General features: G+C 39.6%; 1 protein-coding gene across 5 annotated transcripts in view; it reads left to right on the top strand.

The window, feature by feature from the left end:
• TRAK1 (trafficking kinesin protein 1) overlaps positions 1 to 25583 on the top strand; it is a 124908-nt gene that overhangs the window by 46949 nt on the left and 52376 nt on the right. For 2 of the 5 annotated variants that reach the window (XM_042816531.1, XM_042816524.1), the window contains 2 exons: positions 543 to 835; positions 13348 to 13542. Coding sequence is in view for 2 of the 5 variants with exons in the window: in XM_042816526.1 (XP_042672460.1) it covers positions 25483 to 25546 (64 nt within the window). In the remaining 3 variants the exon portion in view is untranslated. Of the gene's footprint in view, positions 1 to 542; positions 836 to 13347; positions 13543 to 18423; positions 18443 to 25343; positions 25547 to 25583 lie in introns of those variants that run through there. The other 3 variants (XM_042816529.1, XM_042816526.1, XM_042816530.1) reach the window with 3 other exon arrangements.

The raw sequence follows: 25583 nt of genomic DNA, 5'->3' as shown, positions 1-25583 counted from the left end.
TTTTGTGTAAAGGAAGAGCAGAGATAGGGACAGAGCAGGCAGCTCCAGGCTGTGCAGGGGAGATCGGTGGAGAGAATAAGCTGAGGGGGACGATTAGTGTAAGATCCTAATCCTTTCTGTATTGTTTGGTAACAAGCAGTTTTGAATGCTGATGTTCCTGAAATATCAGTAGATGCACGGTGATGTGCAGCCTGTCTGCTGCGAGAGGTGGCTCATGCAGGAGGCTGACCTAGTTCACAGGGTTCTCTTTCAGCTTGAGTGAGAGAGAGAGGCAGGTGGTGAGCCAAGGTGGCTGCACCGAGCTTATGCCAAGTTGGTTTAGGCAAAATTAGCTGTTGGGAAATAACACTGTACAAGGAATAGCAATTTTCTACGCTGTACAACCCTGCAAGGTGCACAAATAGCTGCTCTATATACTGTATTTGCCTTTCAGTATTTGCTGAATTAGTCAGGTTAAATTAGCACTTAAGGAGAAGAAAATTCTTCTGATTTATGCTGTTTGGAATGGCTTGAATTAAGCACTTGTTCCTTTTGTTTTGCAGACTTTGTGAAGCCGACTCCAGCAAAGAGAAGGAGTTCTATTTCTGCCAGCCAGACCCAGTCTCCAGTGCTGGTCCCCCTGATGGCAGTTTGTACAACCCTCTGAAACCTGCCAAGCTGGACGCCACAGATTTGCACGACTGCACTTTGGCCGCCACTGTGCCTCCCTCGGAGCTGTTGAACCATGCAGTCCAAGCCTGTGACACAGGCATTCATGAAGAGCAGTATGTAAGCGAAGCAGTGGAAGATGATGTGCCAGACTGCAGAGAGTACAGAGATGCCTGCACCATTACTGGTAAGCAGTCATAGATTTCATCTCGAGAAGGCTGTGGAGATGTGTAGTTAAGCTTCCATTCTTAAGCTTGTATCTGGTCCATGGATGGTGTTGGTGCTGCTGTTTTGCATGTTTTTACTTATTTAGTAGGGGGTTTCACTGGTACCTGAATTTTCAATGTCAACTCTTTGTAAGGCTTAGGGGTTTCACGGATGGGCTCAACTGATGATAGCTGTGAAACCAGGATATTATACTTGCATGCTTGGGAAATTGAACCATTTGGAGCATGTCTGGAAGGCAAGACAACAGTCAGGAATGAGAGGGAAAGAGTACTGCAGCTTGATGTTATGTTCAGCATAACTGGGATTTTTATGTTTGTGACGTAAGAATTTATTTGTGGCAGAAGGGAACGGGAGAGACAATATGAAGCATCCAGTGTTTTGACTGTATATCTTTTCACTTTTCAAAGCCATTCTGTTTTTTGTCATGTTAGTCCTGAAACTAAAAGTTTATGTATAAGGAGAAGCTTCTTTTGCATGTTGTTTGAAAGATTAAGTGCCTTTTATCATACAGTTAATACAAATAAGTGGAATGTGTATTTAAATATGACATTTTAAGCAGAGTTAGCTTCTTAGTTCTGTGGTCAGTTGACCCAATTCCTTTGTGGTTGAATAATCATTGTAGCTCAGTTTAGTCATGGATATGGCCATGAAATAAATGGCAGGTAGTTTCCATTCCAAATGCATGGGTTTTAGCTGAGTTGAACTCTGTTAGCTTCAAGTGACCTTGTCAGTTCCAGGGTCTTCTGGGATTGTTTGGGAAGTCAGCTGAGTTTTCAAAAAGAAGAAATGTGAGCACTGAAATAAACAAAAAATAAGACCAGGGACCTTCTAATTGGCTGCTGGATAGCTGTATCCCAGGTAACTTCCACCATTTCTAGAATCTGCTGAGGTCAGAGAGCTGGTTAATGAAGTCTGTTGGCAGGTATTTCTGTAGTATACCTTAACCTTACTCAGCCTATGTGCTGTGTAGTTGTTGATATTCTCAGAAAAAGAAAGTTAGGAGGGGAGCGATGCTCTGAATACCCCTATTCTTTACATTCCAGGATGCTGGAGTAGTAATGCATGCATACCCATGCCAAGCAGTGGGGAAAGTGTGAGAAGATGACACTTACTGCTTTGGATTGATGGCTTTAAGGATAACTGTCAACAGAACAGGGCAGCACTTCTGTGAACACTAAAAGGAGGCTTGCAGTGCCTGTTAAGGTGTTGCAGATGAAATTTGTGATGACTAGTCCAGAATTTAAGGTGACGTATTAATGATGTGGTTAGAATAGCTGCTTATGGTTGAGAAACCTTCTGATTCACTCTTAGGGAAGGTTGCTTTTTGCAGCTAGCCTGCCCTCTGGAGTTGCTCATCCCTGCCATTATAACCTTTACTTGGTTCTCTTTAGAACACCATTACAGTTCTTTTTGCAGCACACATGCAGCACATCCCTTTCAGTCAGATGTGCTTCTATATAAAATTAAGTTTTTGGTAACAAAAGATAGCTCCTCAACCCTGGTTATTCCTCTATGCTATGTTTTCCAGGCTCCTTGTAGAATTATCTTTATTGCAAGTTCTGTTGGTCGTGTCCTGACCCTCCGACTCTGTTTTACCTTTTCCTAACTTTTCTTTAAAGTAGTTTTTGTTAAATTGAGGTCAGTGCATGTCATCTTATCTCATGCTGTTTCAAGCATGATGTACTTTCTGAATCTCATCTTTTTCACTTATCAGCCAAATGTGGTTTGCTGATTGATCCTGTAATGTTTTTATATTGGTTACCTGTTCTGCAGCAGTAAACTGGTACCACTTATGACTTGGAGGCCAGACAGTAAAATTTACAGTAGAAACAGTTTGTTGTGTTTTTGTTGTTGTTGTTTTGTTTTGTGTTAGTTTCAACTCTGTTGTGCTTTGTAAAGGGGTCAAAGGGCAAAGACTGGGAGTTGGAAATTGGTCTTGTACTTGCTCTGCAAAATCTCTTCTTGGTCAGCAGTCCATACATCTTGTATACATCTGACACAAGGAGAGGAAGAATTGTCAGAGCCTTTAATGTGAACTCTTTGTGTAGGTCTGGCAGGTCAGCACCTCTTATGTTTTAAGATCTCCAGAGGAAAACAATTGTTCATACCAAGTCTGCATATGCTGTATTTTTTTCCCTACTGCTGAGACTTTGCTTAGCCAGGAGCAGACAGTTTCAAGTACAACAATGGTGGTGATCTGTTTTCTTTCAGTCGATGGTTAACAGTTGGATTTTATTGTAAAGGTTTTCTGCAAAAGTTGTTGTACATAAAGGCTTGTACACAGCAAGCAAATCCTGGGGAAATGAGTGGCAGTGCTCTGTGGTGGTGCTTTCTCAAATGTAACCAGCAAATGGCAGTGAAATTGGAGTTGGCCCCGATGTATCCTAACCCTATGAGGTGGTATGCTTTTTAATGTTCAAGGAGGCTATGGGTGCATGAAGAATTTTAAATTATTGTAGCTTTCTTTGGATCTATTCTTTTTGCTGGCAGCAGGTGCTCTGTCAGCAGTTCAGTCTTTGCTGCATGGGACCTAGGGGAGGATTCAGTTACAGCTGAAGGTGCACTGTGCATTCTGATTGTACTGAGCATGCTATCTTGGATACAAATTTGGCTTAAACATTTCCTGTCCCCAGCCTGTCCCAGCAACACGTGTGTGCAGATTTTTGTGGCACTGAAATTTTTGAGGTATTTTAGACAGCTGCTCCAGATAGAATCTGCTTCTCACTTGGGCAGAAGGGGTGATGTGGGTGTTGCTTTTAGCTGGGTCACATCACTGAGCTGCTTCATCCTGTGGCCTAGAAGCAGCTGTGCTGGCATAGCCAAGGCAGTGAGCTGAATGAGGGCAGGCTGGTGGGACTGAAAAACAAAACAAAACAAAAAAGCAGAGGAAAGGTTTGCATAAGTTAATGTCAACACTGGTCGGAGGCAGCACCCTTGAAGACTTCTTCCACACCAAATTTGTTGGTGGTAAAGCAATCCAAAGCTTGTAGTTACTGTAACTGAAGTGTTACACCTGCACATTTGTACAGTCTGAAGGTGTGCTAGTTTGAGCAGAGGGGCAAATGAAATAGGACACTTGATTCCTTAAAAATAATTGGTTTTGAATGTTTTAATAGCCATTATATTTAAAAAAAAAAAAAAAAAAAAAAACAAAAAACACACAAAAAAAGAAACAAAACCAAACAAAACTGGTGGGCCACTTTCTCAACAGTAATATTATTAAACTTGTAAATGGATTAAGTATCTGCTACAGATAATAAATAATTTGGAATTGTTGTTCCTTTTTTTTTGTTACCACAGTTTGAATGAGAAGCTTCAGGTTCTGAGGCTGATGGACAGTGGGGCAGCACTGTATAACATGGAAACATCACTCTGCTACTACATGTGTGAAGCACTTATCTTGTCCCAGTTGGATTTTTCCTTCGAACTTTTCTTTTTCTTGCTGCTGCCATTCCAGAACACAAAGATGCAAACACGAATATAGCACCATCTAGCGTTCTTCTTCACAGAAAAGGAACGAATGTGTTTCCAAAAATGCATTTCCCTGTAGCTGCAGTGCGGGCCTGGAGGCCTCCAGTCAAATAGATGCTGACAGTAACAATACCTCGGGGGTGGGACTTTCCCCTCCAGCACCTCTTACCTCCTCTTTTTGTAAAGAGAGAAGGGCTGCAATCTTGATAGGATAAAGTGGAGTATCACTGTAAGTGTCAGTTGCTAAATAATCCAATTATTACAAAAGCCTTTTAATCAGATTGCCTTTTCCATGTCCATCATCTGCTGTCAGACAAGTGCTGTCCTTCTGGAAGTGGAGAGTACAGTGCAGATGGAAATCTGAAATATCGTTGGAACATAGAGTTACTCTTCTGGCATCTTGGCATCCATCACAATGCATTTCTGGCTATTAAATTTTTATTTGTTTCTCTTCGTGTGTATCTCACACAGGCTCATAAACTATCTTCATTAAGTTAACTTTGTATGCTTTTTTTGTATCTGAAGACTGTTTGCAGTGGTTTTGGCATGGTGTACTTTGTAATTCAAGAACTAGCTGTTTAATATGCTACTCAGGTTTTCTTCATCCTTCTCTGAAAAAGAAGAGAATGAATGGACTATGATTTAAATTGCCTAGCTCCCTCATTAGTTTGCAAAATTCATTTGTTCATTATACAAATTACTCTTTCTGAACGTATGTGGGAGTGTATTCTCTGGCTTTCAAATACTGGGCAATTCCCTGAGAGTTCTTGGAAAATGATTTATGGTGATAACCACTTCTGTGTTCTATGTTCAGTGCTTCTCAGTAAGCTGTATTCTTACTGAACAAAAAAAACCAAACATCACCAGATAGATCAAATCACATGATCTCTATTTCTCTCATCTGAGAGATCTCTCTGAGAAAAGTTACGTGACTTGGAAGGTCAAATAACAGTAAGTTCCTCCTTACTCCAATGGTGGGCACTCAGCCTCCAGAGAAACCAACTTTCTCTTGCTCCTGCCAGAAACGATTTTCCCTGGATTTTCATCGGTTTTCCTTAGTAAGGCTTTAATTATGGTCTTCTATGAAACAAATATTCCATCAAATGTTGAAAAACTCTTTGCGGGAATGACTTGGTCACATGTCCTATGGTAAGTTGTATAATTTTGACCATTTTTCTTCTGTAGTTATTTCATTCTAAAGGGCATCTCCAGAGCCTAAAGGATTTCTTTGCTGCTTCTCCTACCTTTGTGACAAAATTGTGCCTGTCTCCTCCAGCAGCAATTGCAGTTGTTGGTATAGAGAGCCCATGTGCAGCTGCTCTCAGTCATCTGTTCTCAGCACATGTATCCCCATCACTGTTGGGGAACAGAACTGTTGTTCAAGAGGTCTGCAGGGTACAGCCCTGCCTACTTCTCTTTATGTCCACTAACTTTGGACTCCAGCTGTGTTATTCTAAGTCCCTTTTGAATCTGCTGATTGTATTACCATGTGAGTGCGTGGATTTTACAGGCTGTGTACAGTGATACTCAGACCAGTCTCCAACTGGTTTCTGTCTGTATTTGTTCTGGTTATGTAGGGTTTGAGTAATCAGTTCTTCATTCACCTTACTTACCACACTCATGATACAAAAAACCTCTGTCACTTTCACTCACCATCCTTCTCCTCTCCCATCTCTCAGTCTTTCCTTGAAATAAGTTTGGGAATTGGTCTCTGAACTCCACACAGCTTCTCCTGCTTCTTTTACTTCTGCTTCATATCAGTTGTTTGCCAGTTGTTTGTTCCTTTCCAGAACTTACTGTTCTTCTTGACTTCCTTCCTGTTACTCTATCTCCTAACCTGTATCCCAGGTTTGTGCTTTCTTTTTTCAAGTGTTACACATTTTTTTTTTCAAGCAATTTTCTTCTCCTGTTTATCCAGTCTTTGTGCTGGCTTGCATCATACTAGCAAAAGGGAGATATATGTTTTTTAGTGTAAATTGTCAATTCTAGAGTCAGCATAAAAGTGACTGCAGGAATTGTTGAAATCTGGGGTGATGCTTTTTACTAAGTTCCTGTATTTCTTGTGCTTTGAGAAGCATACTTGTGGTTCTTAAATTTGGAATTTAATTAGGGTAGGGGAGAGTAGGAGGTGTAAGTATTCTTTGGTGCTCTGCATTTGTTCTTTGGAGAGTTAACTCCTGAGGGCAGATGCCTGGTGGTGGTTTTGTTTTTCTCTTTTGTGGTGTACGTAAATAGTTCTGGAAGACTAAAAAACTATTTTTGTTTATTGGTGCACTTAAATATATGAAAATACTCTTATTCCATTATTTTGTCTCACTGACATGCAATCAGGGTGAAGCCATGCACTCCCTGGATACACATGTATGTACGCATCCTTAAGTTTTTTCCTGTTAAAGTCAACATCTGTAAAAAGCAAGTTACATAAGAATTAATCTGTGTTTTTTTTCCTTTGTGATTCCAAAGCATTATTGACAGCTGTTGTGCAGGGGCTGACACATCTTGTAGCAGGCCTGAAAAACAAGCAAAAGCAGACAATTGCTTTTCAGGGTTTTCCGTGCTCAGTGACTTATCAATGGGCTCCTTTGCCCTTTCAGGACATTCTCTGTCTGTCTTGGCAGCGAGGAGATCCTGGTGGCTAATGAATGTGTTTGTTCTTCCTGCTGCTGAGCACTGTGCTGCCACCGTATGTTTGATGCATGAATAGCTTTTGTTCTTGCTCTAGAAGAATGGCTGCAGTGGTAGAATTTCCTTTTCTTTTCTGTTAAACATAAAAACAAATGCCTTAATATGGCTGCGTATATGTAGGGAGCGAAACATTTCCATACTGAAGCAAAATTCATTTAAATTGACTCCATTAAGATGCTGTAGAAGGGACCTAGTGGTTCAGTGGCCTCTCCTCACCAAGATCTGTTTCATTCTTTTATACTCAGCAGGAACATGTGTGTTGGGTGAAACCAAGCAGAGACATTCTAACCTAACAAACAATGATATTCTTCACAATGAAACTGCAGTTTGCAGAGGTTTTATCTTTGTTAGCTTTGTCTTTCCCTGTCTTTATCCGTTGTGTTTTGCTCAGCCAAGTATTTCGTAGCTTACCTCTTCAAGATGCTTAAGTTGCTTTCTTTGCCTTAGAAGCTAGTGACACACTTTACAAACAGAGTATGTGAGTTCAGCAGCAGCGTTTCTAAGACTTCAGTATAATTAGACTTATTCTTGTCATCCTAGAACTGAAGAAGAATAGGAACATGGCGGACTTGGATTTTTGACCTGTGACAGGTCAACGTGCAGAGTAATTTGTTAATTTACATGGAAGACATGCTTGTAATTTGGACCCCAGTTAGTATTTAATGCCTGTCTCTGAGTTGGCCTTGGGAGCTCAAATAATGGACAACTGCAGGCTGTATTTCTTTCCTTAGCAGACCAGTAAGCAGCCCTAAATGCAAGGTTCGAGTTTCTCTATGCTCTTGCTTTCCATTTTGTGTGGATCTGCTCATGGTACCAATGAGTAGTTCATTCCACGATGATCTAAATTAGCAGGAAACATCTGAAAACCACGGTCCCATGCTGCATTGAGAGACCACTTTTCTTGTTTTTTATCCCAGCAATGCAATTGGACTTTAGGCTTGGTTCTGATGACAAAGGAGAACGCTGATGTAGCTATGGCCTCCTGGTTGGTGTCCAGCTGATTTAGGTGACCCTTCTCTGAAGGAGCTTCTCAAGCTGGTGGAATGGAATATCTGGAAACAAGTTTGATCATGGTGGTGCTGCGCATTACTTTACCTTTTTAAAAAGGAAGGGGCAGTACATTGTGAACCATAAATGGAGCACTTCCTATTTAAAGAGTAGAAAACAGCGCTCTGTTGTCTGAGGGAACACATAATACAGAGTTTTGTCATGTTACATACGGGGATACAAAATTCCCAAGTGCTTCCTGATCTTCGGATTCTGAGAACTGAAAACCAAAATGGAGTCTGTGTTCCATGCATGCATATGTTATTTCAAAACTTGTGTTTGAGATTCACTAGTATTTAGCACGCGATAGCCTCAGGTTGATGGACTTTAATTTCCTGTGTTCCATGTGGCTGGACTTTAGTCTCCATGCAGTAGCCCCGTTCTGCAGAGAAGCTTCCTTGTACATAACCAGTAGGTAGCTGGCACTGGAGTTGAACCATTTTCAGGTATGGTGTGCTTTTAAAGGAAGAAATAAATAAAAATTGTTACGTACTGTTGAGCTGTTTTCATACAGTTTTTAAGTTTGTCTGTTTAAAGTGTTTGAGAACTATATGTCAAGGAGGAGTACAGTGTGTGGGGGATGGGAAATGGGACACACTCATAGAACAGGGAGAGGAATGAGTAGATCCAGGAAGTAAAGCGGTGACTTCTTCAAGCTTTCTCCAGAGAATTTCCTTGTTTCTCTTATCTCTTTTTCTTTCTGTTTCTTATCTATTTCATTTTTCCACAACCATGCAGAAAGGCTATGACAAGTTAGGAAGTACTCATTCTCTTGCGGGAACTGCAAGAATGTGCCTGAATGCAGTTTACTGTATTCTTTATTCTGATTTTTGTATGATGATTTTTTACTTCTTGTTTGTTTGTTTTAAAATCATTTTTCCTTTATAAGGAGAGGAAATTTGGAGTACCCATTCCTGGCTGTGGGCTGCGCATCAGCAGATGGGAGGTATTGGGATGCAGTAGAGTCTCGTGGAAGATGTTTGGGGTGGGTGAATTATACAACCTGCTGACCAAAACTTGCACTTTGAAGGCTGCCAAGCAGCACAGCAGTTCCCCAAGGCCAGACCTCGGTGTGCTTCTGTTCAGCATACTGCTTCTGCACAGCAGTTGCTCCCTGTTTCTCACAGGAGTCATTTCAGGGTAGCAGAGCTGCTCTGAGCTGTTTGCATGGTGTTAACCTCTGTCAGGGCCACAGCTGAGGAAAATGGTGCTCCAGGAATGCTATGGTTTCTCTACAGTTTCTGTACGGTTTGTGAGTAGTTTTCTTGTAGTCTCAGAGCCTTTTAAGAAGAAAAAAAAAAAAAGTAATCCAGTGTGTACTGCACATGGTTAGTTTTGCAGAGCTACTGGTAGTATATGTGTGGAGAGAGAAAACTCTCATGAGAAATGGCGGAACTGTTATTTTTTATGTGCAGGTACTGGGTAATAAGGCCTTTCTTGCACCAGGTGGCAGTATCCACTGCTCAGAGGTGCTTTAGTGAACTGGAAAGCCCTTTCACCTTGACTCTGAGAGACTCTGCTTAAAAACAAACCAATTAAACCGTAAAGACTGAGGAGAGTTTGGACAAGAATTCGGCAGATTCTAAACTAAGCACTTTATATTCCGTGTGTGGGTTAGCTGTAGTGTACTGTTTCTAAAAACAAAAAATAAAAACCAGTAAGTACCAGCAAGTACCGGGCTTTGAGAATTACAGAACTTGTTTTCTGTGCTTTTATTCCTGTATGGTTTGTTTGTTTTACTTATCCCTTCTGTTATTTTTCTTCTCAGTTTATCAGTACTTTTGTGTGAAATTGATATTAAAATTGAAGACATACTCCTTGTAAATGAATCCTGCTACGTATTATTTTTTCAGTATGATACATAATTGTCCATTCAGACAAAACTGTGAACAAGTGAAACTCAAAAGCCTGGTAGGGAATGGAGAGTGACAGATCAGCTGCTTTAAAGGAACCGTGTTGTTCAGAGTGACATCTTCAGATCTTTCCAAGTGTATTTCCACAGTCCTTCCACCACCTTTCTCATGTACTTTGTCCTTACTTTTGTCTTTATAGCTATAATTAGTAGTGGAGAAGACAGATAATAAAAGCTAACTCAAGCTGAGGTTCAATTGCCTGGTGACAAGGTGTTGGCATAGTTCCTCCAATCCAGGATGCCCAGACAAGTGGAGATACCCTGGTCAGTCAGATGCCAATGTCTAAGAAGATATGGAGCATGCTAAGAAAGAATGTTAATAATTACCTAAGGTAGTTAAGCAGTAAGAAAAAATGCGGAATCTAACTCAGCTGGAGTGTTCTGCCTGACTTTGAGTCTTCTTTATTGAATGGGAAGATTGGAAACTGAAGCAACAAAACATCAGCAAAAAATGAGGCCTCTGAAAGAAATTGGTTCAATATGTTTTAGAAAATATGCAGAGGAAGGGGAGGAGTAATATCAGAAAATACTACAAAGCACACTGAGCAACTTCCTTGTCTTCTTACAACTAGGACATGGAGAAGTTTGTACTAAAAAGAGATGAGATGGGGTGTTCCTACATGTGCCATGTCTCAGTTATGAGGATAGCAAAGCAGTGCAGCATACTACATGCAAAAATAAAAAAGATTTAACAAATTCACAGATTTTCTTTGTTTTTGTATAATTATTCCTAGGGAGTACCATAAACTGTAGCTTTCTGCAGTATGCAGGAGCCTTTCTCTGTAACTCCTTGCTTTCAAAAGCCAAGGCTGTAATGACCCATGCTTTGGGAGGAATCGTGAGTTTGTAACTACCAAGAGAAACATTCAGCTCTTCAGATTGGTTGTAATTTGCTTATGGAAGTTTCTGTTAGCCAAGGTTGTCCAGAAAATGGCAAGTTGAAAATCACTCAGCCTACAGAAAAAATACATCTGTAACAGAGCAACTTCAACTGTAGTTTCTTGAATAATTTACATTAACGAACGTTTAATTGGTTTATGCTTACGACGCTGTTTAACTCAGCAGAATGAAGTTGCCATGTAGGACGAGGAAAAGCTTCAGAATTATAAAGCTTGAATAATATCTCAGGTGCTCTGAGTGCTTATCTTACTTGTTTATCTTTGCAATATTAATCAGAACCATTAAAAAAAAAATAACACAACAAAACAGTCTGGAAGCCTTTGTACCTGCTTGTGACATCAAGAGCCAGCATCTCAAAAAAGAAGAGGAAGAAGAATGAAGACTGCATGACTGGCACTGAGTGTACTGCCACGATTTAAATGGTGAACTAATGTTTAGTCATACACAACAATAATTGCTGTGTCCTGTTTTTCCTAAATAGGCAATTATATTAGACCCTGCACCTACTTCCTGCTGCTAAATGGATTTTAAAATCACAATAGGAGTTAATAACAATAGCATCAGAATATGTTGCCTTTGAAGATCTATCTTTCTCAGTTGTTAGGCTTTGAATTGTGTAGAAACACTCAGGATTTATTATGCAGTAAAACAGAAAAAGTGTCTTGCTCCACTTGTATTACACTATAATTTTTAATTACCTACTGTATGTCTGTCTGTGTTTACATGGATTTCTTTTCCACAATAGAACTGTTTGGATTTCTTTTGTGTCTGTCTGTTTTTCTCTCAGATTCAAATGAAAACATCTTTTGCTTTTCCCATTTTGCTACATGCCAGAGCAAACCAGCTTACTTCTCTGCACAGAACTACTTGCTTGAAACTGTAAGGTTGCTCATTTTCTTCTGAAATAGCAGCTGAAATTCTGACATTCTTTCTTTTTCAAACATTTTTGTTTTCCTGTTTTCAAGAGGACCTTGGTAAGGTCGTGCAGACCTCTTCTCAGAGGAGAAGAAACATTTCAGCAGGGAAAAAAAGAAAAGGCAAGAAAAAACAACCTTTCATTCTTGACAGTGAGAGCATTAGGTAACTCAGAGATACAGAAGACTATATACATATAGGCTTTATGTCTGTATTTGTAAGGCTATATAGAAAAGCATCTTTTAAATGTTTAGTTTACATCAGCAGATGTTTCTTACAGTGTCAGCTGGCTTCTGTGAACTTAGATGGTTACAGGCACTGAAGTGGGACATGACCAGCATTTCAGAAGCAGCCAGGCAGAAGAAAGGTTTGTACTTAGTGTGGGTGCAGGGGAATAAGGTCTTGTTTCTCTGTGTGAATGGGTACTCTCTTATTCTGGTAAGTTGCTGCAGGACCTTTTGAAGTGATGTGTGCGGACTGATTTGCTCTCTGCACAGAGCTCCACAAAAACAGCAGTGCTGCACATGAGTATTTACTTCTGCTAGTCTTTGTGTATATATTTTTGCAGCGAGGTTTGGAGAATGCTTATGTGTGTCCAAAGGTAGCAGCACAGTTTGATGAAAGTAAAGAGAATTTACATTGGTGGGGACCTCTGGACCTTCTACTCAAATGCACCCTTTTAAACTGGGTACTCAAGGCCTTGGCCAAGTGTGTTCTCAGTCTCTCCAAAGGTAGAGATTTCTCAGCTTTTCTGGACTCTTCTTCCCATGTTTTACCATCCTCACAGCAAAAAAAGTTTTATGTTGAAGTTTTCTACATTAAAAAATTGTTGTCTCTTCCTAAATTTAAATTACCAGTGTAAGTTGCATCATTTTCGCAGTTGTTGATGGCCCTCAGCATTCGTTTTTAAAACTGAATGTGAAGTTGATTTTCTTGTGAATGGGGAGGGTTGATATCACAGAATGTATGTTGAGACAGTGTTGAAAGGTGCTCAAGAAGTTCTTGCAGCCTGCTTTAATGTGAGTCTTCAGTGTGAATTGTGACAGTTTGCTGTTGCAGCCCTGGATTTCTTCTTCTGGGAAAAATCTGCCAGCAGTTGAAGGCAAAATTCAGCGATACTCAACTGCAATCAAGGAGGAAGTTAAGGAGAAATATAGAACTTGCAAACTAAAAATAATCTGTCAAGTAAAACTTAAAAATGTGAATTCCTGAATGCGGTATCGTTTTTTTCCATAGCCACAATTTTACTGCTCTTTTTGTTGCTTTCTTGCTCTCTGTTTTGCCCCCTTCTCTAAACCATGTTCTTCAGTATATGAGTACCTGCTGCAGGGTTTATCCCAAATAGCAAACCCTTCCATTCTGTGCTAGTAGACATTAATTTGTGGATAATCTGAGCTAGTCTTGTTTTCTGAATAATATCTAGCTGTTCGTGAGGAAAAATCTTTTTGATATCAAATCAAACTGGCATATTTCCTAGCTTACACAGTGTATAATACTTGGTTTAAAGTGGCTGACAGGCTGTCTTCTCTTTCTTTTGTCAGATGTGTGCAATAGTACCAATCTTCCTGAAGTTGAAATCATCAGTCTACTGGAAGAACAGCTGCCTCATTATAAGCTAAGAGCAGATACAATCTATGGTTATGACCACGACGACTGGCTTCATACTCCTCTCATTTCTCCTGATGCAAATATCGACTTAACAACTGAGCAAATAGAAGAGACCTTGAAATACTTCCGTAAGTGAAAAATTTATAAATTTTACTGAGGAATAAATAAAACTATACTGTTTTTGTTACTGCCTCTGAGATACCTGTAATTCTCTTACAGTTGTGAAAAGCAAGAGAACTGTTGGTTTTCAAGTTTTATGGTGGTTAGTAAAGAAAGGAAATAATCCAAAACAGCAGTTGCATTTGTTAATCTGTCCATGTACTTCGTCACAATATCAAATATTGGTGAAACTTCAAGACTTCTTTTTGCTTGTTATCTCTCTGGCAAGAGAATGAAATTTCTATGTTTATAAAATGTAAAAAGCTTGGGCATGTTGCCTTATTTGCTTTTTTTCAGAATATTCTCTGACTCACTGTAATGCTGTCTGTGTTACTGTGTGCCTGCATCACAAAATGATGTCAAATCATTTGTCTACTGCTTGAGTTTTTAAGAAAGACTTGTGAAGAACCAAACACTGAGCATTTAGTGAAGATGGTTTGTCCCCTTGTTTTTTTTTTGTTCACATTTATACTATTATACAGAAAGGTACTGTTTGTGCCTGAGGAGAAGGCTTGTAGTCCTGTGACCTTATGCATTTTTCATTCTTTTGTTTGAGCTGGTAGATCCTTTTATCGTGGTGAATGGATTCGTGTCTCTATGTTCTTCTACTGTGGATGTTGACTTAGCTGTACAAGAAGGCCAGACAACTATGATTCATCCTTTAGTTGCTCATCAATCATGTAGTCTACGATTAAATGATTCTTCTCCCCTCCTCCCATTTTCATGTGAAAATGCAGTTTTGTTACTCTTCTGAATCGTGACATGTTCAAATAATCTGCAGAGCATCAAGCCAGTAGGTGATGTACTAAACCTGTAGTAGTTAGACTTGCATAGTAGCGGATTTACATAAGTTGTAGTGGTAGGTAGTTTTAGGTAGTTACTAAGGAGCTGTGGGGCTCAAAAGATTTGAGTTACAGGGCTCAACACAAGCCTTTGGAAATATGGCTTCACTGTCTTGTCATGCACCTGGAGAATTCACTCTCTAGTTCTGTAAGCTGTTACAAATACAAAGAACTGAGTTACTTCAGTGCCTCAACAAAAGGCATGAAATATGAAATATCTACCAGTGACTTCATTGAGACGTTATTGTGGCCTTCCAAGATTTAGTTTATAAACATGAGGGAAATCAAGTTTTTTACACAGGTAGATAGTGATAGGGCAAGTAGGAACAGTTTTGAACTAAGGGAGAGATTTACATTAGGTTTTAGGAGGAACTTTTTTTTTAACCAAGAGAATGGTAAGGTGCTGGAACAGGCTGTGGATAGTATTCTCTGGAGGTGTTTAAGGCCAGTTTGGATGAGGTCCTGGGCAATCTGATCTAGTACTTGATCTAGCAGTTGACCTCTTTGTCTGTGGAAGGGATGTTAAAACTGATGATCCTTGAGGTCCCTTCCACCCCAAGCCATTCTATGAGTGTATATCTGTTCTCCACCTTCTCTCCAGTCAGACAAAAGCAGTGCAGAATGACAGGTGGTAATAAGCTGATCAATGGAATCAGTTAATTCTTGTTTCGTAGGAGATATTTAATGCAGCTGAAATGGTGGCAGTAGTTGGCTTGAAGAAACCTTCTGAAAAATCAGTTTTCTAGTATCTGTGGTAACGAGATTAATTGATTAATTATGTCTGTCCTTAGGATGGTCTTAAAAGGGGCTGTTGCATTAAGCACAGGAAAAATTATTTACTAGTGGGGAAAGAAGGGCAGAAGTCTCCTACCTAAGATGCTCATGTGATATGCCATTCAGTAATGATGCATCACTGTTGAGAATGGGTACTTAATGAAGCAACTTGCATCAGAGAAATCAGATAGCAGTAGCTGCTTGTAACTTGCATGCTCAAACAATTTTATCCAGCATTTAGCTTGCAAGCATAATGGGCTGCAAGCTTTGCTATGTGCTGCAATTTCAAAACTTCACCTAGTCAAATAGCCTGAATGGAGGGGGAAAAAGAAAAAAGAAGAAAAAAAAGTGATGTGTTTTCTGCTTTAATTAGTAATTAACTGCTAACAGAAAAGGGACTAAGCAAGGAGAACTTCTGTAAAGAAAGTTTGTTGCTTAACGCTAATGTACAAGCACGCGCTCAACAGGCAGTGGCTTAAGAAGTTGAAAATGAGCAAAGTTAATCCCTAGACTGCTATCCTGCCAGCTGAGATCACTGCTTTTACCCTTGTTCAGTTGTGAACGACTCATGCAAAGCTGTAGTGCAAGATCATAAAACTTTGGCATGTTTGGAAGTTATGGCACTGTGCATAAACATTGCTTTATGACAAATGAACCGTGAAAATAAAGATATTAAATAAGTTGTCACAAAAGTGAATTGTACCATTATCACTCTGCAGAGTATTTTCTAGGGTGTGACTTTTAGCACTGTGATTCATTCTCAGAGCTGCAATCAGGGCACTCCTTTTGTACATGTTTACCTTGTTTTATAAACCTTGATGGAGGAGGAGGGGGAAGGTCAATATAGACTGTAGCTTGTCTATGTTAGGACTACATTACAGATTTCCATTTTATTCAGAACGTTATTCTTACGGTCTATGAATGTAGTTGCATATAAGAAATAGCAGAAGTGAAATTTATAATCTGTCAGACTTTCTGAAGTAAAGGAAGGATTAATTAACTTTATTGCACCAGAAAAGGATTTCCTGCAACATAAATGCTATTATCAGAATTAAAATGTCCTACATGTACAGATTATTATGTCTTCCTAGGGTTTTTTAGAAGCACTTTAAGATGAGCAAAATATAATTGATGTTGCAGTCTGAGCTTGTGCAGAATATTTTAGGTATGAAATGAAGTCTTTTCATTGCTTATGGTTCCTAGCATTCCAGTATCGATCAGCTCTGAAACCACCTGTATTATGAATAGTTGAGAAGTCAAAAGGAAGGGATGTGTGGTGGCTTTATTCAGGAAATGTTTGCAGACTGAGAAATATCGGACAGAGCCAGGAATGTTTGAGCATGTTTTAATATATGTAAATATTGTGCATAGTTAACATATGCAAATATGTATTTTGTAAGGCTTCCTGTTCTTTATTTAGGGCGTTTATCAGGAGGAGCAACATTTTGTTATCCGAACTTTCACCACACCACTTAATTAGTGTGTTATTACTTAGTCTGGAAATAATCTGAATAGTAATTCCACTGTGATACTCTTGCAGTATCAGTCGTTTTAATAATGTTCAGATACCTACTGGAATTAGGCAGAGGGAACACTTCTGGTTTTCTACTAGCTGTAAATGATGGCAAAGTGTTTCTTGTTTGACCATGGCGTGGTGTCATTTACTTATTTTGTTTGTTTTGGTACTAAATGAGAGCAGGGTTTTTTTGCCTTATTCCAGCTGCAGGCTTTGACCACATCTGTGGTCAGTTACCATTACTCAGTGACTCTTTAAGCTCTGTCGTGGTTCTGATCCATGTCTCTACTCTGTCTTGCCTCAGTTCATGAGTTTTGAACAAGATGGATGTCTGAACCTTTAAATCTCAATACTGGATTACTTAAAGGTACTTTGAGACCCATAGAAATAGCAAAGTGGGATGTGATATATATATATATATATATATATATATATATATATATATAATGTGAGTGTGTATATATTACAATAGACACAGGTGTGAGTAAATATATACATGATATGCATGCAATTGATGTACAATTGAATTTGTAGTTATCCTTCTGAAAGAACTTTGATATGTAATGACAGAATTTTAAATCTCTACTCCAAATGAAAGTAGTTCCTTAAATGCTTTTTAGGTTAAGCCTTATGAAGTGCCCTTAAGTTCTCTATGGACTGACTGTCTATCTCTGAGAACTGCACTTCCAAAAAAAAAAAAAAAAAAAAGCTGTTTAAAATCTCATTTGTATATGAATTATAGTACTAGTTTTATTAGGTATATGCACACAGATTTTTGACATATCTGAAGTATGTTCTCTAATTCATTCTCATTATCTAGCCAGTATTCCCCTTTCCTATCAAACAGTATTAGTACTAGGACACTTACGATACTACGTACTCATTTGACCCCAATTTTTTCCTTTCTGAATAATATATTTAATAAGAGAGATTGTGTGGTTGTTTTGATAGATTCAAATGTCTCCAAGGACCACTATCAGTGAAGGAACTTAAATCACTTGTAGTGACAGTATTCTCTAGTTCGAGTTCATCTGTGTTTGCATTTGGTCCCAGGAGAGGATGTATGAGAAATGCTACTTCCAAGAGTGATTCAGCTCATAGTGTAATCAGCAGCTGCCTTGCTGTCCTTTGAAGTAGAAGCATTGAAGTGAAGTAATGGAGCTTTTCTGAAGAGTTGGTGGGTGTTTGTAATGTTCTGTCAGGCTTTCAATGTATACAAATACGTTTTCATTCAGTTAAGAAGCAAATTAGTAGCAATTAATGCTTACCCATACCAGTCCTGCTGTCACTGGACTGTTTCAGGGGATAGAGGGAGAGAAGATAGCATTACACTTGTGCTGTTTCCATTTAAAATAGGAAACATATCACAAAGAAACACTTGATAGACTATTTTCCTAAATACATTTTGAGTGATGGGAGAAATTGTCTTTTCCAGATTGTGAACTGAAAAGAATGCCAGTGCTTTTAACAGGGCCACTGTCTTAATGGATGTCTCCATTTGGTACTTGATCTCCACTGGTCATTTCTTTAGGCTTGTTTATCCATCTTTTAATAGAGCATAATGGCATGCTGTACTGAACTTTGAAGGGCTCCTAGATTACCACCTGCTCTTTCTTGATATTTGAAGAACGCCATGTATTCTCATCTTCTGTAATTTCTCCTTAAAGATCAGAAGGTACTAGAAGCTCAAAGCTGAAGGGAGGAGGAAGAGCTCCAGTGGAAACACAGATTAAGGAGGTCAGTATAGTATGGGCAGGTTTTCAGTAACATGGAAGAAAAATATCTTCTGCAGCTTGTTTATAATGAGAAACTTGGAATTAAACTACTTTGACTCATTTCCAGACTGGCAGGACTTGTCATGTAGAGGTCTGTAAAGCATCGGTACTTCTGCTACACTTACACAATGGTTGCTTGAGTGCTTTATGCCAGTGATATGTGCTTTAATACAGACATTTTCATTCTCCAGTCCCCTGAACTTGTTTGACGTAGTTTTCTAATGACATGGTTAAAGCTGAGTCAAGATCTGACCCATTAAAATAAAAAAAGCAATGAGATTTTGAGGGGTGTTGAATGTGTTTATGCATATGGTAATGGTGGCAATCTTGCACCTCTCTATTAATTCTTTCTTGACTATAGAAATCAGTCTCGTTTTGTTAGATGACATAGTGCCATTGTTCTAGGTTGTATTCAGTAGGATTTAGAGAATACACTTCAGTATTTCCAGTCTGCACAAAGAGATCTTACTGAAGATTATTCATTATCAGTCTTGAAGGTTTTGGCTTGGTTGGTATTTTCAAAAGCAACTTTTGTGCATTTATTGGCTGCTTGCTGAACACTCAAATGTTTAGCATGTGGATTCTCTTTCCTCATTGCAGTTTGGTGTGTTACTCTTCAGGAATCATTCAGGAATCACCAAACATACCACAGAGAGTAAAAAAGTTTACCTTGGTCCTTTTCATGGGGAGGGGAGAAATAATCCTATTATGTGGAAAATCAGCTTTTGTCCTTAAGTAATTTAATCTGTCTGCTCCTATCTCACATTAAATTGTCTTGCTTCAGTGGGAGAATACTTAAAAGACTCCTATGAAGCAGAGATTTTGTCCAGGTGAGGTCGTTGGGCTCTTATGGTGTTTGGAGTCCCTAAGCTCTGTCCATGTGTAGAAAGTACTTGTACCATTTTGAAGCCTTGGACAATAATTACATTTACAATACACTGAAGTGATCAAATCTGAAGCACTCATTTATTTTAAATGCTGGTTCTGAAAGCTGCTGATACAAGGCCTTCAATATTCTGGTTCCACTCTTTTCGGGTGAAGCAGGCTGCTGGGACTTCTTGCTTAAGCAAAATACTTAACTGGAAGAGATCATTATCCTAAGATGCAGAGTTGTTTGTTGTTACTAGATGTGAATTCATGGAATTACTCTTACTCCATGTTATTTTATCCAAATAACAGTTCACTTCAGTAAATTCAGAAATAACAGAATGCCAGCCTGTCCTTGAAAATCAGTTGTACTTTTAAATATGCTCTGTTTTCCTTTTTAATGCTCTTTAATAATTTAAAAAAGAAATAAAAAGAAAAAAGAAAGCAAGTGGAAAAACATCAACTTGCAAATGAACTGTTGTGGCAAAGCCTGATTAGTAGCAATACACGTTGCATAACGTGGGCTGTACAGCAGTTCCTTTGGCAGAAAGGAGTCCAGCTGATGTTAGTGGGATGGGAAGCTTTATCCCTTGTGTTGGTGGCTCTGGAAAGTAATGAGAGGATGTAGTGTTTGACCTTCAGGACCTGATTTTGTGCTAGAACCAATGGAAGAAATGCATCCCAGAGGTAATTCAATGGGAGCTAATACACTATTTTAGCCACTGTGAGTCCAACATGATGCATCCAGCTCTCATGTTCATTTCACAAGATTTTCCCAGAATTGGGAAAGTTTTGAGTAAGAAGGCTGGGAGTGACTAAGCATGGGGAGGCATGATTGATGAGGTTTGAGATAAAGATATTATTTGCTTTCTTTGCCAGCAGAGATGACTTATGGCTTCTTTGCTCCATAGTAACATAGTTGTCCACCTTCCTGGGTGTGCTGCTACAGGTTTCTTGAGAAGCAAAGCTTGCAAGTTGGGTTGAGGCTATCTTTGTCAAATATTCTCTTTAAAGAAATAAAAGGATTTGTATTGTTTTTGACCTGGTTAATTTGGGCAGTTCAATTCAGCATTGAGCCTATGGCACAGATTCATTACAGCAAAAGGGAAGGAAGAAGAGAGCTCTTGAACTTGGCAGCCCAGCTTTTCTGCCTAAATATACTCCTTTGCAACTGCAAACTTGAGCACTCAGTCTATTTAGCTTGTCAATGTTGGCTGCCAGAATTCTTTATTAGTCTGGATATTTTGCTGTCTGGAGAACAAAGAAGTTTCTTTGTTTTGTTTAAACTAAAGATGAAAAATGGCATAAAATACCTGGAAGGGAAGACCAAGTGAATGTGAGTAAACATATATGGATTTAGAATATGAAAAATGTCATTGCTTGTAAATACAAACTTAGTACCTGGAATCTTTTCTTAGCTCAATTATCTGATAAGTATTAGGCAATTATCGTGGTAATTCTTCATTCAAATACAGTGTTACAGTACAGAGGTTTGAATACAAGGAGGTTTAATGTTAATAGGAGCAGTCCACCCGAAAATCATACTGTTCTGGTAGATATTGCTTACATAAAGACTGATACACATATCTATATGAAGTAAAACTGGGCTGCAGAAGTTGAAAGATGTTTCTGCTGCTACGTGGCTGCTCTGCTGGCCTGGCCATACTTTCATTTCCAACCCAACAGCCTTTCCAGCCTGACCTTCCTACAGCTACATTTTCTCATGTAGTTGAAGGGCTACTTGCATGTGGATACCTGGATTTATAGTATTCTGACTGGGGTGTCTGTCTTCAGGCTGGGAAGATCACAGCATCTTTCCACATCTCTTGAGTATTTCTGAAATCATTTGACAGCACAATTGGTTTTCTCCACAGAAAGATAATGCCTTTCTGGATTATACCAGTGTGTTTTCAATTAGCTCTTCAGAATAATACCAGTAAAGCTGAAAACAAGCAAAACCCACCACCAAATCCAAAGGAAGAAACAATAACAACAAAAAACAACACCAGAAATCTCATCCCACTTAGGAGCTACTTTTATCCTCGCTAAATGAAGTGTGTGTGTTGAGACAGGGAGGAAGGAGGAGTGAGAAAAAAAATTCCATCATATTTAAAAAGATTTCCTTTGTTTAAATTGTCAGGAAATAGAAAGGAGAAAGTCCTTGCAGCAATTTTGATCTGGTAGCCAGCATCCACTCTTTATATCTTAAATGCTGATTAAATAGAATTACCAACCTCAAATTACCTTTCAGACAAAAATAATACAAGTGGAACAAATTGCTTATGTGCAGAGCAATTGAGTTAATGTTGCCACAGAAACCTTTATTTTGTTCTGACAGTGTTTTAACAGCGTAGCCTTAACTGCACTTAACAGCAAATCCAGCTCTCGCCTTGTGAACATACAGAACTGAAACTGTGGGGCTGAGTTAGAGCTGGAGTGCCTCTTCACATTGCTCTATTTCAAGATGGCGTGTCCAACGTGAGGGCAGGTTGATCACATCTGGCAAAATTGCTCACACTGTTCAAAATGTTAATTATTTTTTCAGATATGTGTGTGAACTTGCATGTCCAAATGCTGCTAGTGGCTTTTATATAATCCTTTGCTATTCACTAACCTGAAATTGATGTCCACTTATTTTGTTATAGAGTGTGAAATGTAAAAAAAAATCTAATTAGCAATATGAAGCCAAAAATAATACGGGCCCTGTCAAAATGAAAGTAGGTTTTATTTTTCAGAGCCTTGTTATCTCTTAGTGTGCATCTTGAGTTCAGGAGGGCAGAAATAATCTGAGGAGTAGCGTCTGTTGGGAAATAAGAATGATTTTTGTGCCTTTCCTATTGTAAGGCTGGAAGCTACTGGAGCATGACTGTTTCCTGGCTTCTGGTTGGTATGGAATGGCAGGAGCTGAAGGCAACAGGTTGGGGGCAAGATACGAGTAAATGACTTGACTAATGCTCAGCTCCTTTGTTTGGAGGTAGCCTCCCAAGAATGGCTGCTTCCTACCTAGAGCTGCATGGCTGATTTTGCTCAGGTACCACACCAGCTCAGCTGTTCATCAGCAGTATCTAGTATACAGATGTTAGATCTCATTGTCTGGAGCCTGGCTGGTCCCCTGATTGAGGAGTGTAGGAGGGAGGATGAAGTACAGGGCCATAGGAATAATTTCCTTGAATTTTCACCCAGGAAAATCTCGTAGGTGCGAGGTAGAGCTGTATTTGCAGAGGAGCTCTAACACTTCAGTAACTTTGATGCTTTGAAATTCACAGTAGTCTATTTAGAAAGTTAAAATTAAGTATTTTCAGTCGTGAGAAAGGTTCAAAGATTCTTAGTTTAAGACAATACGACAAGGAAGTAAAAAATCAGAGGCACATGAACTACAGAATGATAACAGGGCTGAGGTTGACACAGATCTCCAAACCCACCTGGTCCGACTCCCGTTCCAGCAGACCAGCCAAGAGTAGATTGCCCAAGCCCACGTCTGAAAAGAGCCTGGATTCATCTTTACATCCTCTGTTCAGGTACTTATAGATATTGTTGAGATCCCCTTGAGCATCCTGTTCTCCAGGCTGAGCAGTCCAGCTGCCTCAGCTTCTCCTCAAATGAAAAATGAGGAGTCTCTTAACTGTCTTAGATGAACTCTCTCATTTGTCCATGTCTCCTCCTACTGAGGAGCCCAAAACTGGACTAAATCCTCACCAGCACTAGTTAGAATCCTGTGCACATTGTCAAAGAGGTCACATTATTGTCTTCATCTCCTACAGATTTATTTATTTTCAGACTGAGAAACATATTGTTTTCTAGTGAAACAATGTACTTGCACTTAGAGTTGTCCTTGAGTTTGGCCCTGGGCTGAAACTTTGGGTGAATAACATAATTCATTGCTGCTAGCTGCTGACAACATATGTGAACAAATATCCTAGTCTGTGTCTTAGTAGCTTGTGGTACTAATAGGAATGGGAGGGTGGTTGGACTAGATGATCTTGCAGGTTGCTTCCAACCTTGTGATTCTGTGATTCAGCAAACAGTATGCAAAAGAATGTGATAATCTCCAAGCTTGCAGTTACTGTAGTGATAATTACTTACACGAGTAAAACTGAATTACTAATATGGTCATTTTCGTATTAGCAGCTCACGTATTTGTCTCTGTATTGCTTGACTGTTCCTTATTTTAATTTTTTTCTTTCTATTGTAAAGCTAAATTGTGACACTCGAGGTGAATAAGCAGTAACAATCTAGAATATACATGAGTGAGGGAAATTTAATAGAAACCTGCAGTGACTGGATTAGAAAGGAGAGAGAAATGAGCATTCAGTTCACTCAGAGAGCAGTGAAGCCCTGTCACAGCTGCTCATAGAAGAAGCTGTGGATGCCCCAACCCTGGAGGGACTCGAGGCCAGGTTGGATGGTGCCCTGGGCAGATGGGAACCAGATGGTCTTCAAGGTGTCCCTTCCAAACCAAGCTGTTGTATGACTCTATGATGTCCAGAGCTGGAAGCATAAAATTCAGTGGGAGTGAATTTGAAACCAAAAGGTGAAAGTTACATGTATCATAAATAATAGATATGTGGGTCTTTGCAGGAGGATGTTGAAGATGCTATAAATATTTCTAGGCTTAAGAACAGACAGGGTAAGTCCTTTGAGAACTGACAAGAGTGGAAATTACATCTGTGTCAGACTATCTTCAAAGCTGGAAAAAGTTGAGCTTGGCAGTGCAGCTGAGGGATAAATAGTCCAGGTTTCCCTTATCTATTCATGGTTGTTCCTGTGGATGAATGGAGTCTTTGCTTGGACAGGCAATTCCAAGGCCAGACACCAGCATGGCTTACCTTGTGTTATGAACATGTATTGCAGCTCAGTCTATCCCAGTGATTCTACTAGTGTTCACAGAGTAATATAGTTGCTCAGAAAGAAGAAATGGTTTAAGAGTAAAGCAAAATGGATCAAATCCCTTGGCATTTGTACCTGTACAGATTCAGGCAAGCTCTTTGGATGGCTGTGCTTGCTGATGATTTAGGGCAGTGTGTTCCTCAGATTCTCTCTTATTAGCTTAAATGCATTAGGTGCTGCATAAGTAAAGTCTTTTCTTTCATTTCCTAATTGTTGAACAAACATCATACTATCCTGCTTGAAGACCTTATGTATTTTTAGAAAGAGTGGTGAAAATTCATCCAGATTTCAGCTCAGATTCCTTAGATAGAGGAGGGGGGGAAGGGTCAGTAGTTCATGGAGAAGGCAAAAGCAGAAGCAGATTAGCTTTATTGCAAGACTAGATGATCTTGCAGGTTGTTTCCGATCTTGCAATTCTCTGATTCTATGATAAGAACTATGTTGCTCTACTGATTTTTCTAATTTCTTCATTTTTTGTTTGCCACTTTTTGCAGTAACAGTGTGCTTGAGGGATTCTGTTGTATCAGTCCAGAATAACGTAACGAAGCAATAATGTTTCATTTTCCATGGGGAAGGCAGGCTTTTATCAGTACATGAGGGACAGAGTAGTAATGGACTGGCTTTTCATTATTAATGTACAGCGTGTACCCAGTGAATTATGATGGCAGGATGCTGTTCAGCGAGCAGCCAGCAGAGAATTGGATCCTCTTTCTGTGGAAGGATTTTCATTTCCAGCATGGCCACTTCTAGTCCGCAAAGCCAGAAGCAGCAAAATGCATTCTCTGCATCTCCTCATCTCTTCTGGAGCCGGCTCATCTCCATGGCAACTCGTTAGGCTGAAGGGGATGTGGAGCCTGGGGAGGGATGGGTTAGAGAGATCCGGGCGGTGGTGTGTGGCCCCACGTCAGCGTATCCGCCTCTTGATAGGGCAGGCTTGGTAACACCCAGCCGAGGCTCCTGTGCAGAGCTGCTTTATTACAGCAGCCACCAGGGCATCTGCTTGAGATATCTCCCTTCTGCATCCTTCTAGATATCTCTATACTACCCGCCACCCTCCCCCTGAATTACACCCTGTCCTCCCCCACCCCTTAGTTTAGTTGCAGCCTCATTGAAGATGTGCAGCTCATTTCTGGCTTCTCATGAGCTGCCTTGTGATGTGCCGTTTTGCACAGGCAGGAAGGCATGGCTGCGTTTCACTTGACCTTAGCAGCGAAGTGCAGTCTCGTCTGTTGCTGAAGGATACTGACTATGCAGAAATTTATTGAAGCAGATTACTATGAACTGGACTGGTATTATGAAGAATGCACAGATGGTAAATCTTTTTTTTTTTTTTTTTTTTTTTTTTTTTT

The sequence above is a fragment of the Centrocercus urophasianus genome, unplaced genomic scaffold, assembly GCF_019232065.1.
Source record: "Centrocercus urophasianus isolate 14NV4802_14NV808 unplaced genomic scaffold, USGS_Curo_1.0 seq_16, whole genome shotgun sequence".
Lineage (NCBI taxonomy): Eukaryota > Metazoa > Chordata > Aves > Galliformes > Phasianidae > Centrocercus > Centrocercus urophasianus.
The sequence above is the reverse complement of the archived record's forward strand: the minus strand, read 5'-3'. Positions and strand labels throughout refer to the sequence as shown.